The sequence below is a fragment of the Mytilus galloprovincialis genome, chromosome 1 (genome assembly GCF_965363235.1).
Source record: "Mytilus galloprovincialis chromosome 1, xbMytGall1.hap1.1, whole genome shotgun sequence".
NCBI classification, from domain to species: domain Eukaryota; kingdom Metazoa; phylum Mollusca; class Bivalvia; order Mytilida; family Mytilidae; genus Mytilus; species Mytilus galloprovincialis.
This window is the reverse complement of record NC_134838.1, coordinates 18,356,436-18,372,365: the sequence shown is the minus strand read 5'-3', so window position 1 is coordinate 18,372,365 and position 15,930 is coordinate 18,356,436. Positions and strand designations below refer to the sequence as shown.

Below are 15,930 nucleotides of genomic sequence, written 5' to 3'. Positions count from 1 at the left end.
TTTGCATAAAATTCTAACACACACCTTGTCTATTTTCCTCACACTTTTCTCTGAAACTATTGAAGTACTACGACCCCACATTTAGTGAGCAGCTTTGCAGCGATGAGTTTTAAGCTTTATAGATCTGTTAGGTACCTACTTTCTCTTTGCAGATACTTTAAAGATTTCCATGTTTTGAATAAATTTAAAATATCATCAGTCAATTGATAGTGTTTGTTTCATTTTAGCGAAGAGAACAAAGAAAAGTTGAACAGATGCATAATCCACATTACTTAAAAGTAGACAGTAAACAGAAGGTAGGAAAAACTATATTGATGTATAATTTACTTTCAAAACATTGTAATAAACACTTGGTTTTGTCACAAATTATATTTTCATCACAAATCAATTCATGAGTTATTTGGTTGGTGTCAGGTGACATTGAAATTCATGGGTCAGATGATTGATGTGAAAATGTAACAAAATTGTTGACAATAACAATATAAAAGAGGGTTTTTTTTGGGTACAAAATGTACATACTTATCCGTAAAAAAAAAAAATTTCTTCATTTTCGTACCCTTCTTTATAGAGTTGAGGTTAAAAAAAAAAATCATCACATTCATCCGTTTGTCTGTTGCACTAAGTTTCCAGATGATAAGTAGAGGACTGCTTTTGGAAATTTATTGAAATTAAATATTTTGGACCACTAAAGACAGGTTAAGTTCCTTTTTTTTTTTTTACTATTCACTGTTACGGTACTTGGTTGTTGAAAAAGGAAAAAAAATCGGTTTCCAGAAAATAAAACTGGGTTCAAATTGATTTATGGAAATTTTGTATTTTAATCATATTTTAGTTTTTGGGGATAGTTCACTATATTTACTCTGACTGAATGATAAAGATTTGAAAACATTTGATTTCAGAGGTCTGATAGTGGTAATTCAGAAGACATTCCATTATCACAGATAGATTTATCTGTGCCCTTACATGTACCAGGTAAAGTCTATATATATATATATACATTATAAGGGCTCTTGTAAAAACATACACATGCATCCTGGACAATATTCTGACTGGACAGGCAATTTCATGAAAATGATTGTGTGTGTCTGATTGTACTAGCCAAATTTGTATCTTTAGCTGTCAAAAAATATTTTAAAAGCATTCTGCTTATCAATGTATTATCAGAAAGTATTCAATAATCACATCAGATAATCTGAAGAAATTGAAATTTATTACCTTTTAGAATCACATGCTTTAGTACCTGTTTATGAAAAAGCAACAATAAAGTTGCCAAAGATGGCAATTTATTAAAAATTAGATACAGTCCAATGAATTTAAATTCTTAGAAATTTTAAGTAACACTCTGGTTAGACTAGACAGTTGAAAATGTAATGTCATCTATACTATTAAACGAGAAGACCTCATTTTGTGTGTCGCTTCTCTTCCTCCCACAATAGATTAATCATCCCGCTACTGTGTCCTATAGGTACCATTCATAGTCGCATTTGTCATCCATTCTTATGACTATTCAGTTTGGGTTATTTTGGGAGAAAAACATAAATAAAGGTGTCTGGATATTGTTCCGTCATCAGACCGACTTTTAAGTCAGACATGACTACCGATTTTAACATTGAGATCCAATCGTATGTTAAGTTAACAAAAATGAAAAGTAAATAAGCCAATCAGAGCATTGTCCATATCGTGGTTTTTAGATCATAGAACCACTACTATTATACCTTGGTTTTAACTTGCACATAATTTTCATAAGTACTCCGATGGGGACAGGACAATTATTTTCTCGTTTATCTGCATGTATGCTATGATTAATATACTACTATAATATATAGAGATATAATATAGCAGTGATTGCCATGGAGAAGAAACTTACAATCAATATATGGTTAATAGAAAATTAAATCACTTTAATATTTATAATATAGATACGTATGTTTATAGAATACAGATATGCGAAAATAATGGAATATAACAGAAAACAAAATAATAACGGACTTTGGAACATGGACATATATGACTCCAGACATAAAATCTTTTACAAAATTTCATCCTATGATTATAGTTATCATACTTTCAACCAAGCTTAAAATGTCTGCGATTTCGCTTTTAAGTCAAACAGGACTTCCGGTTTTAAGCTTAATATAAATTTCATAAGAGTACTCGGGTACAGGACAATAATTATCGTGTTAATAGAGACTCTCTATATAATATAGCAGTGATCCCCTGGGAGAAGAAACTTGAAATCGATAGTTAATAGCAAATACACTGTATTTAAAGTATACATTTATATGTATGTTCATAGTATACAAAAACGCGAAAATGGTGGAATTTAACAGAAATTAATTAATAACAGACCTTGGAAACAAGGGGGCAGGGTTTAACTGTTTCCAAGTACATATGAATGTTGATACCTTTTTTCTGAAATTCTGCGGACATGAAATCTTTTACTGAAATTCTACAGGAACAAAATCTTTCACAAAAATTCTCCCTACAACAGTTTACATAATTTCAACCAAGCTCTAAATGCCTGCGATTTCGCGGGTGTGTTCTAGTATACTTGAACCCAACTAATTTTCATGTGTGATTAAGTTTCCCAAACTTTATTATATTTGTTAGGTCTTTCATCATCAGATAAATATCTACAACTTGACAGCTCATCTAAACCCTCAAAGAAAGATAAAAAGTCCCGACGTAAGAAGAAGAAACATCAACAAGATGAATCTGATGATGACATACAACCTGCTCATGAAGTCAGTACTGTTGTGGATATGCCTGAGGTAAGAAACTCTTCTAGAAAAAACCTGATTGATTCCTCTTTTTTTGCCACTGATACTTCAACAATGGGTCAAACCTGTACTGAATGTTATGCTGATAGACAAAACATATCTTTTGTTAGAAAGTTTGAAAATTCATTAAAAAAAACTTATTTAGTTTTGTTAAGTAGTTTTAAATTGACATTTTGCCCCTGCCACTTCAATAATAAAAGGAACCCATACAGTATAGTAAGCTATCAAAGGGCTGGGTAAGACAAAATGTAAATCAAAATAAACCAATTAAAAAAACAAGAAAAACTGAAGGCCTTATTTATACTACAACAATGTTTGTTAAAAACAGAAATATGGTAGACAGTAACCAATGACAACTGTATAACAGGTTCCAGTCTTGTGACAAAAGCAGGAAGTATGTGAAGGGCTAAACATGACTGAGCAGTCGACACTCCTGTTAAACTGGGACAGTGTAGTAACAGCACAACATCACAACAAAACTACAAAATCAGTTAATCAGTTAAAAAGTGATTGACTCATCAGACATGAACTAAGCACAAACACAACTAACAAAAAGACAACAGTCACTACTACCAATCTAAGAGTACCCAATGTTAATGAAAGTAGTTTAAAGTCAAATTTCTATTTATAAAAAAAAAACTTGTTTCCAAGGCTAAGATGCCAATCAAATTTATTATACAATTGTTCAGAAGGTTCCATTGCTGATTACAATACTTAGTTAATTTTTAATGCTTTTTTCAAACCTGTTACTGTTAGGTTTAAACAAATATATATTTTATAAAAGATAATAAAATTAGGATTTAACTGACATTTTCCTATGTATTTTTTAGGGCACAGTAGATTCTGACAAAGATGATGACAGACCAAATGATCAATTTAAAAAGTTAGACATGGATTTGGATATGTAAGTAATCTTATCTTGTAACCAGCTGATTTATTTGTAGTCATGTAGCAGATTATACCTTCTCATGGGTGGCATACTGGATTCACATTGTCAAAAGTTCTGTCTGTCATTTAGTTTTGGCATTCTGGATTCACATTGTCAAAAGGTCTGTCTGTCCTTAAGTTTGATTTTTTTTTGTCAATAACTTTATATATTACTCAGCTGGTGTATTATGGAATGATTTGATATTTTGTCGGGATTTCTTTAATATTGAGTTGTACTTTGTAAGCAATATTATGATCTATTGGGCAGTCATTCATGTTTTACAATAATTTGTATTTTTATATTGTTTATTTTGATTATATTATTATATCAATTGAGCATATAGATCAGCCTCTTTATTAAGGAGTGATTTGATATCTGGTCAGATATGCATCTTCTATGGTCTTCTATTGCTGTTTAATGATACTTTTCGTTACATATATATGTACATGTATAATCAGTTTGTGTATTTTGGAGTGATATGATCATAAATCCTGAAAGAAGAAAGGTGGACGTTGTGATAGATGATAGGGTGAAAAAAAAACAGACTAAAAAATGAGAAAGTCCTGAAATTTGTATTTTACTTAAGATTTTAGGGAAATCAGTGACAACAATGGCTGAAATCTAGATGTAAAACTGTTAGACAAAAACCATACCTTAAGATTATACCTTCCAAATGAACGATGAATATATTCCAAAAAATGTCACAAAACATGAAAACTGATATTAATAGATGAATGTATTTCTTAGTTTTACATATACAAATGATCTTTATCAATATATTATATGAATTATTGTCCAACAAATTATTTAATTTGTCAGGCCATTAAGAGATGATGAGATAATAAAAGCACCAACACACAGAGTAGTACTTGATAACCAGACTGATCACTTAGACGATGAGAAACCAAAGAAAAAACATAGGAAAGACAGAGAAGAAAGAAGAAAACATAGAAAAGAAGGCAAGGAAAAGGTAAGCAGGCATAAAACAGAAACACATTATGATTTCTGTTGTAGAAATATTAATCAAGCATACTTTCCCTTCTAAATGTAATATTTATTCAATAGTTATATCTTTCTTCCTTTGCCTTTAACACTTACTAACATGGAATGAATAAGGGTATAAGCAGTCAGGCGTCTTGATTTTTAAATCTTTATGATAACAGCAATGAATGAAGGTATCTTCAGTTATGAAAGTATCTTCAGTTTCATGCAGATATTTGTCCTGACACATTAGTAAATGGATATTTTAAAGATTGAAAGAAAGAGTATTCATTATTTGTTATTTGTTATTCATTATCAACTGAGTCAGTGGGTTTGAAGAATTGCAGTATATTGTTTTTAATTTTACAGACATCAAAGAAGAAAGAGAAGAAAAAGAAAGAAGAATCAAGTCTTCTTATTGCTGAAGAAAATGAGAACTCTCCTGAAATGGAGGTTGTAGCAAATGGCCCTAGCGACCCAGCAGCTGCAGAATCAGCAGAACATCAGAAAGAAAAATCTGATAAGGTAAGAGCAAGATTTTCGGCTCTGTCTTGACACCATTTGCAAGTAAAGGTGGGATGGGACTGATAAATGGCTGACCCGTGTTAAGAGAGACTTGGATGTCATTTCTCTTGCACGTAAAAGACATCCTTGTTGATTTTGAAAAAGAGTAGGCTAATAATATGCCGCTACAAGGCAGCACTCACACCCGAAAAGTGGACAGGGATTAATATAAGTTGCAATAACTTGTTTCCAAATCCACTATAAATGAATAGGTTTAAACTAAGATTGTAGCTGATGAGATCTCTCCTTAAATTGATTATTAACAGCAGAAGTCATGATAACTACTGCCAGTGTTTAAGTACGCCACTTATGTTGTTTAGCTATAAGTTTTTCCCGAAAAATATAAAAAGACATGAATAATGCTCTTAAGGTTCTTTAACTACTGATGGACACCTTTTGGGAATTTGATATAAATGGCAGATCTCGGTTGTAGTTGCGGTTATTTTTTTTCACAATTTTTTTATATTCGAAGTAATTTAGAACTTTCTATTGTTGAAGAATAATATGCTGACTTTTATGTACTTTTTTAATTTTGGTTTCATTTTTTTGCTGTCTAACCTACATCTCCCTATATTTATCCTTATGATAAAGGTACACCAATGCTGAATATGATGTATAGCATAACACCTGTTTCTGAGAAATAATTATTTATGCTAATTTGCAAAAAGTTCGAAAGACAAAAGTACACAAATTTAAATGAAGGTAAAACATAAAAATCAAATAATATATAAAAAAGAAGATGTGGTATGATTGCCAATGAGACAACTATCCACAAAAGACCAAAATGATACAGACATTAACAACTATAGGTCACCGTACGGCCTTCAACAATGAGCAAAGCCCATACCGCATAGTGAGCTATAAAAGGCCCCGATAAGACAATGTAAAACAATTCAAACGAGAAAACTAACAACCTTATTTATGTAAAAAAATGAATGAAAAAACAAATATGTAACACATAAACAAACGAAAACCACTGAATTACAAGCTCCTGACTTGGGACAGTAAGTTTTTAACAGAACAAGAAAAGCCTAATGAAACTTTCAAACTAAGTAAAAGTAAGAAGGGATGAGAATAGTGGTAAAAATAGGAATTGTACGCTGCTATAAATTCAGGAGTTTTTGTATGCACTTTTTATTGCTATAGTTGAATAATTGATGTGAGATTAAAGATTAATGATAACAATTAAGGAGATTTTGCAAGTAAGTAATGCTGTCAAAAATTTCAGTGTTATGAAACATATCCAGTCGCAACATTTCCAATAACAATGAAATTTCCAAAAGTTCTGAATTTACAGTAGAATTGAATCAGAAATTGTTTGCTACAAAATTTGTTGTAGAATATAATAAAAAAATAGTTTAGTATACAAGACTTCTGTTAAGTGCTGTTTAACAAAAATGATTATCTTTCAGACTGATGATATTGATTTTTGGTTGTCTAAAAATGATACTCCCAGCGCTTCCAAATCAGAGAAAACAATGGAGAATGATGTTAGACCTACGCCTGTCATAACTGTAGCAAGTGATGACGAACTGGAAACTAAAGTAAGGTTTTGTAGGAAAAACTTTATCTATAGTAAATAACATAAAGTTTTCCTAAAATGATAATATTATTTAATGTTTCAGCTGAAATTTAATTGTTTAACCGGATAATGTTGTATGTTAAATTTGTTTATTTGTAAAAAACTGAAATTTATGCTTTGATCAATTCAATTTTGTGATAATTTAATGAATGTTTCAGAAGCCAAAAAAGAAGAAAGAAAAGAAGGTTAAAAAGGAGAAAAAAGAGAAAAGAGATAAGAAGAAATTGTTGAGGGCTGATTATGAAGTAGCTGAGGGTATAACTACTCCATCAAAAGAACAAGTTTCTCCATCACAGATGGACACTCCTATAAATGTGCAATTTCCTGTAAGTGTTTTGTTGTTGCAGAATTTTAAATTTATTGGTTCATCATCACAAGACATAACAAACTGGTGAAAAAGGAAGTTCAATTTTAAAGGCATTTGTGTACAGTAATAATGTTTAAATATAACAAACTGTGCATGATATAGACGAACTGTAGTACAATTGAAATTAGCCAGCCTATATTACTAGCAGGACATTACATAGCTTACACAGTAGCCACTATTCTTATCTGTAATTGAGCAATTCTCTGTATAAAGATGAGGAGGTGTGGTATGACTGTAAATGAGACAACAATCCACAAGAGGCTATATGATGTAGTTATTAGTAACTCTATCTCATTGTATTGCCTTCAACAATGAGCAAAACCTGCACCCATAAGCTATTATAGGCACAGACATGACAAATGTCCAAAAAAACACCAATGACCTGGTTAACATATTGCCTAGTCTAAATTTATAGATATATTAATTAGAAATTAGAAATAGGAATATTTTTATCAGTAACATCTTGCAACGATTGAAATATTGTTTAACATTTTTGTTTTTAATCTTTAGCATGTATTTCTATTTGTAGCCAATGTCCACATATCAGACACTTGGAGAAAACAAGTCTTTAAAACTTGTAAGTAAACTTTATTTCTTGGTTGTATTGTTATTTTCTTGTTTTATAAAAATTACCACTAGAACAGCCATTTGAAAAAAAAATCATTCCTTCTGTATGATACAGAGAGTTTTTTTTGGAGAAAAATGAATTCCAATTTATCAAATTATGAATGGAAAAAGAAAATATGCATAAATTCTAATATTACATTATATAATAGAACAAGGAAATATGTTTTAGCAATTGTTATGAAAAAAAGATCAGCCTTTATAAGACAAAAATTTAGAATCAATTAAACCCTGTCCTTTGTTTGTTTTTTTTTTAAATTTGGTATAGTTTAAATCAAATCACTAAAGGCATACTTTGATCGGTGGGCAACAAATGTATGCTAGCTAGAAGAATAGATAAAGTTTCAAGTGTTGATTGGATTCTTAGAATTGTATCAAAACAAATTTAGTACATCATTGTCCTTAGTAAATAACAGGTTTAAAGAAATATCTTAAACAGTCTGTTATATATTTTTGGTTTAAAATTTAAGTGTTTGATAACAATTTTGATTATTATTTTTTTATGTCATTAAATGTAATTTTGTATTTACAGACATATGAAATCCGAGGGAGTCATCAGCGTCATGACCAAGTGGTTGTCTCCGTTGTGTTCACGAATCTGACGTCCAATCAGATCAAAGATTTGGAATTAAATGTTTTAGATAGTCTTAATGCTAAATTAATAAGAGGGGTAAGTAATTGATATATTTAAAAGCAGAATTTACAGGCTGGTTTGTTGTTTTTAGTGATGTATTAACATATTAAGGGCTATTCCATTAAAATGTATGTGGGAGGGTAGGAAGGGACTTTCAATATATCCCTACAACCAAGAACCATATTTTGGATAATTTTGCATAATGTAAAAGGACCCATGACCCACATTCAATAATTAAACTTGCCTGCCTGTCTGCCCTTCCACATACATTTTAATGGAATAGCCCTAATACAAAATCGGAACTTTATAGTATAATATAGAGCTTAGCACTATTTTTAATACTGAGTCATTTGACCAGCGATGTAAGCATTTTAAGTTAAATTTTCTCAGCAGTTCATATCACAATTATCAGCTGAATATTTCCATCAAATCTATAGCCAATCTATCAACTGAAAAGTATACAAATACAATACTGTGGATTCATTTATTTTCGTGGGTACCAATTTTCGGGGATTGAGGATAACTTGCATTTTCGTTGAAATTTAATTCTTGGTTTTCCAAAAGTCTGCATATGATTATAAAGCAAATTTGTTATTTATTGACCATTTGTTATTTGTTTTTTATTGACCATTTGTTATTTATTGACAAATTGTTATTTATTGACCATTTGCCATTTGTTATTTATTGACCATTTGAATTTGTATTTGTAACCAGGAAATCCATGAAAATTGGTATCCAACGAATTAATGAATTCATAGTATCAGATGGAGAAAATAAATTTAGTATGGAAAAAGTACCTTAGAAAAAACTCCTTATCTGATTTTAGATTGGCTGTTCTCATCGAGATCCAGTAAAGGTCCCGTTTGTTTTACTGCCTAATAGCCAGAACGAGGGACAGTTTGCCTTCTCCGTTGAAAGTATTAATATACCTCAAAAACTCAAAGGCACATTAACTTACATGGAAAAGGTGAGTCATTCAATAATTATATTTCTTGCTAAGACATTTGACTTATTTATAATATTCTCTTACACATATCATATATTCAAAGCAGTTTCATTCATAAATAAATGGAAATAAAGTTATGTAGATATAAGAAGATGTGGTATGGGTGTCAATGAGACAACTTTCCATTCAAGTCATAATTTGTAAAAGTTACCCATTATAGGTCAAAGTACTGTCTAAATGTGTAAACTTAAAATATGTATTCGCAAAATGAACTTTTCAAATGTATAAATTGCAGATTCATTTACAATTAAGAAATTTCTCCTGCTCATTAGTGTATCAGTTAAATAGTAGGGAATGATGTCAAGATGTTTATTGCTAAGTTAGTGGATTTTGTGGTGTTTATATTGCTTTAAGAGATGCTATTAGTATTATGGAAATCATATTTTATTATTTATTTAGATTATTAATGTAACATATAACACGTATGACATTACACAATTCATAACATTCTTTTAATATTTTTTTCCCTTTCAGACTGATGATGGATCTACACATGAAAAATTAGATTTTAAAATTAACTTTAGATGCAGTGATTTCCTGATAAGTACTCCATGCAAAAGGTATGAAATAAAGTTATAACAAATGAGTAGAAAAATATATATTAACATAGCTTTGTTTAATCCTTTAAACCCGACATATATATTAACACAAAAAAACAAACAGTTTAGGATCTAAAGGTACTTCGCATAATTAGGGCCCCGCCAAAGGCGGGTCGCCCTATAGTGATCAGTCTGTCCGTCCATCCGTCCGTCCGTCCGTAACACTTTGTGTCCGCTCCATATCTAGAGAACCATTATGATTTCATACTTTATACTTTACATGTTTATTAACCACCACCAGAGGGCGTGTCATGATGTATGAACAACTTCCTAGGTCAAAGGTCAAGGTAAAAAAACTTTGGTTTCAGTTGACAACCCTGTGTCCTGTGGTGAAGATCGTGTCCGCTCTATATCTTGAGAACCGTTATGATTTCAAAGTTTATACTTGACATGTATATGAATCAACACCAAAGGGTGTGTCATAATTTATGAACGACTGCCTAGGGCAAAGTTCAAGGTCAAAAACTTTGGTTTCAGTTGACAACCCCATGTCCTATGGTAAAGATTGTGTCCGCTCAATATCTTGAGAACCTTTATCATTTTAAAGTTTATACCTGAAATGTATATAAACCAATATCAAAGGGTATGTCATAATTTATGTACAACTTCCTAGGTCAAAGGTCAAGGTCAAAAACTTTGGTTTCAGTTGACAACCCCATGTCCTATGGTAAAGATCGTGTCCGCTCTATATCTTGAGAACCGTTATCATTTCAAAGTTTATACTTGACATGTATATAAACCAACACCAAAGGGTGTGTCATAATTTATGTGCAACTTCCTAGGTCAAAGGTCAAGGTCAAAAACTTTGGTTTCAGTTGACAACCCCATGTCCTATGGTAAAGATCGTGTCCGCTCTATATCTTGAGAACCGTTATCATTTCAAAGTTTATACTTGACATGTTTATAAACCAACACCAAAGGGTGTGTCATAATTTATTTACAACTTCCTAGGTCAAAGGTCAAGGTCAAAAACTTTGATTTCAGTTGACAAACCCATGTCCTATGGTGAAGATACAATTTTTTAATGCACATTATTCACAGCGGGGCCCACAGAGATGGCTCCCATCTCAATGATATCTAGTTTCATTTGTTGTACCTCAATTTGAAAATACTCATTTCATGATAAGATCCTTGAAATAAAAATAATGACAGTTCATTGGTTAAATTTTCATTTTTATGAATATGAGCCAATCAAAACATTTAGTGTACAATATTGAAAATGTTAGCTTTTATCATTCTCATTTTGTTGAATGTGTGTATTACTTTTCACTATGTCCTTTTGTTGAAAGTTAAACATTTTTTTATGAATTCTGGTGTTTTCAAAAAATATTTAAAAAATTTAATAGAAGTAAAAATTAATGCTTAAATAAAGTAATATTTTGATCTTTTATTACAGTTCTGAGTTTGCATCATTACTGGGAAGTGGTGACTTGAATGAAAAATCATCAATAAGTTTTACCCCATCAGATCAAGAGTTTCCTTTAATTCTAGCCAAAATATGTTTTCATCTTCATTTTAGAGGTAAGAGTATATTGTATTTGAAAAATTAGAGACCTACTTTCTACAAATCTTAATAAGATATGAAAAAATATGATGAAGAATAACATGATGAGATTGCTGTTTTAAGATTTGAATATTTGTAGAAATCTTACATTAAAGCAGTATAATGTAAAATATAGACTTGTAAAATATATAAATTGGATATTTTTTTATGTCTATGAAGCAGAAAAGTTTATTTTAGTTACATCATCTAATGAAAGGAAAATATTACTCTACTATATAAAGTGCCCATCAATATATTGTAGTACTATTCTATTTTGACAGTTGTGGAACAAGTGCCAGACAGTGCTTCGTTATACAGTAAATCAATACGTGATCATCCTGTTTGTTTATTAGTTAAAATGGTAAGACGATTAATACATTTCACTCAACTTTGAATTGTTAGTAAAATACTAAGGCTGTCTACCTCAGGAATAGATTACCTTAGGTGTATTTAGCAAAACTTTTAGGAATTTTTGGTCGTCAATGCTCTTCAATTTAGTACTTGTTTGGCCTTTTTAACTTTTTTGGTTGTGAGTGTCACTAATTAATCTTTTGTAGACAAAACTTGTGTCTGGCGCAAATACAAAATTTCAATTCTTGTATCTGTGATAGATTTATTTATGGAAATGAATAACACAGAAAATTTGGATTAAAACCAATGAGACAGTAATCCAACAACACAAATTCAGCAAAACAAACATATTGCTTTTACCAATTTATAAGCATACTATTCATCAGTTATATTTGTTCAAACTAAAAAAAACAAATATTAAAGCAATACATATTTAATAAGAAACTCACTATGATATAAAAAAAACAAAGGATAGAAGGTATCTATCCATGACTCAAAGTCAGTACATAATAGTAAATAATGTATAGTTATATATCAGCTGTGTCCGATAGAAATCGACCTTATGCAAATAATATCAATACATCTGGTAAATTATTTCTGGGTGTAAAATCTTTATGAATTTATATGCAAAGTCTCTACATTTTTGAGGTGCTATACAATAAAACTTCAAAATAAACCAACAGGTATCTTTTATTTCGTATAATAATGTTCCAAAATCAAAGAAAGTTTTATACGTGTAGATGTATACGTGTACATGAATAAGGTTGATTTCTATGCGACGCAGCTCATATGTTCATACAAGTATATCCAATGCATCATTTACATCTGAACGACAAAGTATTAAAAATTCTCTTGTTGCCAGAAATCTTTGGACTTGCAACCGGTTATACTCTAATGTATGCATACCATGAACATTTAAAAAATTATACCCTCTTTATGGCAAGCCTAGGTTGCTTGCCCTATTTAATGCATCTATAAAAAACATTTTGAAATCTTTGCCTCATGCCAAGATTTACTTTCCTTTTGTACTTCACAATATCTTCCTGTACATACATGAAATATTTGCCACTGAATGTTAAGCAACCTATAATCAATCAATCACTTTCCATTGAGGCTTAACAAAAGAGTTGCAATATTTGATGAAAACAGATATCAATAAATACAAACATGATATTATAAAGCAATAAAACTTTCTTTTCTCTATTTCAGGTAAAAAATGACATTAAAGTTGATGGTAAAGGAACAGATTCTGATATAGTGTCCAATATATTACAAGATATAAAGTCTGTTCTACTGTAGCCTTTGGTATATCACCTAATTCTTCGATTCTGTTTATTTATGACCTTACTTTTGACTTTAATCATTGTGAAAAGATTCGTTTTTTGTCAGCATTAGCAACTTTTTTTGTCAGTTACGACTTTGTGAAAGGAATCAAAGTTGTTAGAAAATACGACATTATTGTTATTGTAATGGATTCATAGCAAGTGGCTATTTCAGAAAAGTTTGCTTTTGCTTGCTTATTTGATGTCGCTTCAAGCACATATGTGGCCCAAAGATGAAAGTTTAAGTTAAGTTTCTTCAACCTGAAAACTAGGTCTAAACTAATAGGAAATCTTGATTTTTAAAGTATGCTTTATGTAGCATGCTTCTTCTAAAACTGAAATATTTTCTATTGAGACTCAAGGACAAAAGGTACATATGTTTTTGAATGTGTATTTGAAGAAATTGTTGTAGTGTAATTGTTTAAGTTTTATTCAAAATATTTCTCTAAGTGGTCATTCTCTTTTCAAGATGCATTTCTTCATTACAAACTTTTATTACAATGAAAAGACAGTAATAAACGGTGTCAGGTTAAGATAGAAGCTGTTATTTTTTCTATTAAAAAAAAACATATTCTATATTTGACACTTCTTAAAAAATTAAATGACACATTTTAATCATAAGGCCACGGTTTTTTAATTTGTTGGTTTACGGATTTTCTCCATGAAAAAGTCGGGTCGGTCGGTCGGGAAAAAAATAAAAAAAATATCTTTCAAGACAGAAAACTGATATGCAAAATAAATATATATTTCACCTTTCTATAATAATATGTTTGTTATCCTATTTTGTCATCATTTCTTAAATTTTAGTTTAATGAAATATTATTGCTCAGTTGTAATAAAAATTGCATGACATTGCCTAATAATTTCCCGTAAAAAAGGGGGTGCACGGACAAAGACGTAATTAAATTTCATAAAGGAAGACAAATTCACATAGCTATTAATCAATTCCAGAAAACTTGGTGAATAATGATCTTCAAGAACGAAAACTGATAAAGAAATAAATGTAAAAGCGTGGTAAGAAAATAATTTTCAACACACACGTCAAAAAAGTAATACCCTCGTCCACTGGAAAAAATGAGAATATCGGGTTAATCTGTTGTCACGCATTCCCGTTTTTATCCAAATGGACGAAATTTTTTTATTATCTATGAAACAAGAAAATTTTAAATGATCTGTTAATATTCAGTACTTTAACTTGATGTCCTGAACTTCCACCTGTCTACATTTGGACAAGTCTATTTCTATGAGAAGATGCATCTTACGGACTGTTGACAAATAAGAGAAACGAACTTATTGTGTAATTGGTTTTAAACACGGGTTTCGTTCCACAAAAATATTTGTCCAAACGACATGTCAAGGTCATTAATAATTGATTTATCTATTTTTAGAAACGTAAACTGGGAGTTTCATTTTTTCACAACAGAAAGTGTTATCAATTCTGTTAGTGATTAATGCATTTCATTTTATAAAAAAAGGATAATTTATTTATTTTTCAGGGATAATGCATTTGTTAGGGTCGGCGGGAATGAAAAAGCATGAAAAGTCAATTTTATTTTTATTCTGGAAATCGGCAAAATCAGGTCGGCGGATCCGTAAACCAACAAATTAAAAAATCCTGGCCTAAATGATTATTGGCAGAAGTTAATTAGATAATAATTTTGACAAGATAGAATATACATTCAAAAATGACTACGGTAATTTTATTGGTTTCTTTTCAGTCTAGTCACTGTCTCATAGGATAGACAATTTACAACCAATCAAAAAGTTCTCCTGATTCTATTAAGATTGTAAAACAAAAAAACTTTTGGCTTCTGTTAATGTCAAATAAATCTAAATATGTATTCACCAATCATCTCAATATATTAACCTTATCTAAAAAGAAATAAAAAAGTAAATCTTTATGTAGTACCCCACTCCCACCCTCATACATGGTTGTTTACTTTCTGTACTAAAATTGTGTCATCATATCTTATTCACCAACTTTCACTTTTGAGATTACCTTTCATTATATAAAAAATGTATCACTTTTGATGAGATTGACATTTTGTGAAATTCTATCTTGTATATCTATATTTACTTAATGTGATACTCTTATTTCAACAAATGAATATATCCTGAATAAATGATCATAATTTACTTGAAACTTTTTTCAATGCAAATACTATTTTATTGTACTATAATTGTTTCCGTTCTATTACTTGTCAAACTTAGTATGTAGGACATTTGAGGATGTTATTTATAGATAATACACTAAATATTTATAAAGCCAAGTATTAAAGTTATAACAAATCTTATTCTCAGAGATCAGCAGTTCAATGCAAGAACGACTATGTGTTTACAATTTTATTCAAATTTCTATGTTTAAATACAAGGGAAATAACTCAATATCTTAGTTTTGATTCTAAATGCAATGTGATCCAAATTTTTAACATCATAATTAAGCTATTTTATTTTTCTTTGGTCTGAAAGTTTTTGAGATATTGATAGTCATAAAACAATTTATAAACTAAGAAGGCATGAATGTAAATGAATTGCATAATTTAGCTCCATATAAAATAGTAATAATCATTTTATGTAAATGGCCAATATGTGCAATTTACATTATTTGCAGTTACAAATTAATATTAGTTGAATACATAAAATAAGAAA

At 30.2% G+C, this 15,930-nt stretch overlaps 1 protein-coding gene across 3 annotated transcripts in view; it reads left to right on the top strand.

Annotated features, from left to right (window-relative positions):
• LOC143068083 (AP-3 complex subunit delta-1-like) overlaps positions 1–13,653 on the top strand; it is a 36,042-nt gene extending 22,389 nt beyond the window's left edge. For 2 of the 3 annotated variants that reach the window (XM_076241838.1, XM_076241859.1), the window contains exons 20-34: positions 228–296; positions 900–972; positions 2,611–2,771; positions 3,611–3,684; positions 4,528–4,678; positions 5,059–5,214; positions 6,666–6,797; positions 6,994–7,161; positions 7,732–7,779; positions 8,359–8,496; positions 9,287–9,427; positions 9,941–10,026; positions 11,462–11,586; positions 11,890–11,969; positions 13,169–13,653. In XM_076241838.1, coding sequence (XP_076097953.1) covers positions 228–296; positions 900–972; positions 2,611–2,771; positions 3,611–3,684; positions 4,528–4,678; positions 5,059–5,214; positions 6,666–6,797; positions 6,994–7,161; positions 7,732–7,779; positions 8,359–8,496; positions 9,287–9,427; positions 9,941–10,026; positions 11,462–11,586; positions 11,890–11,969; positions 13,169–13,258 — 1,692 coding nt within the window. In that variant the 3' untranslated portion in view covers positions 13,259–13,653. The remainder of the gene's footprint in view (positions 1–227; positions 297–899; positions 973–2,610; positions 2,772–3,610; positions 3,685–4,527; positions 4,679–5,058; positions 5,215–6,665; positions 6,798–6,993; positions 7,162–7,731; positions 7,780–8,358; positions 8,497–9,286; positions 9,428–9,940; positions 10,027–11,461; positions 11,587–11,889; positions 11,970–13,168) is intronic. The other variant, XM_076241850.1, reaches the window with a different exon arrangement.
• Positions 13,654–15,930: the final 2,277 nt, after the last annotated feature.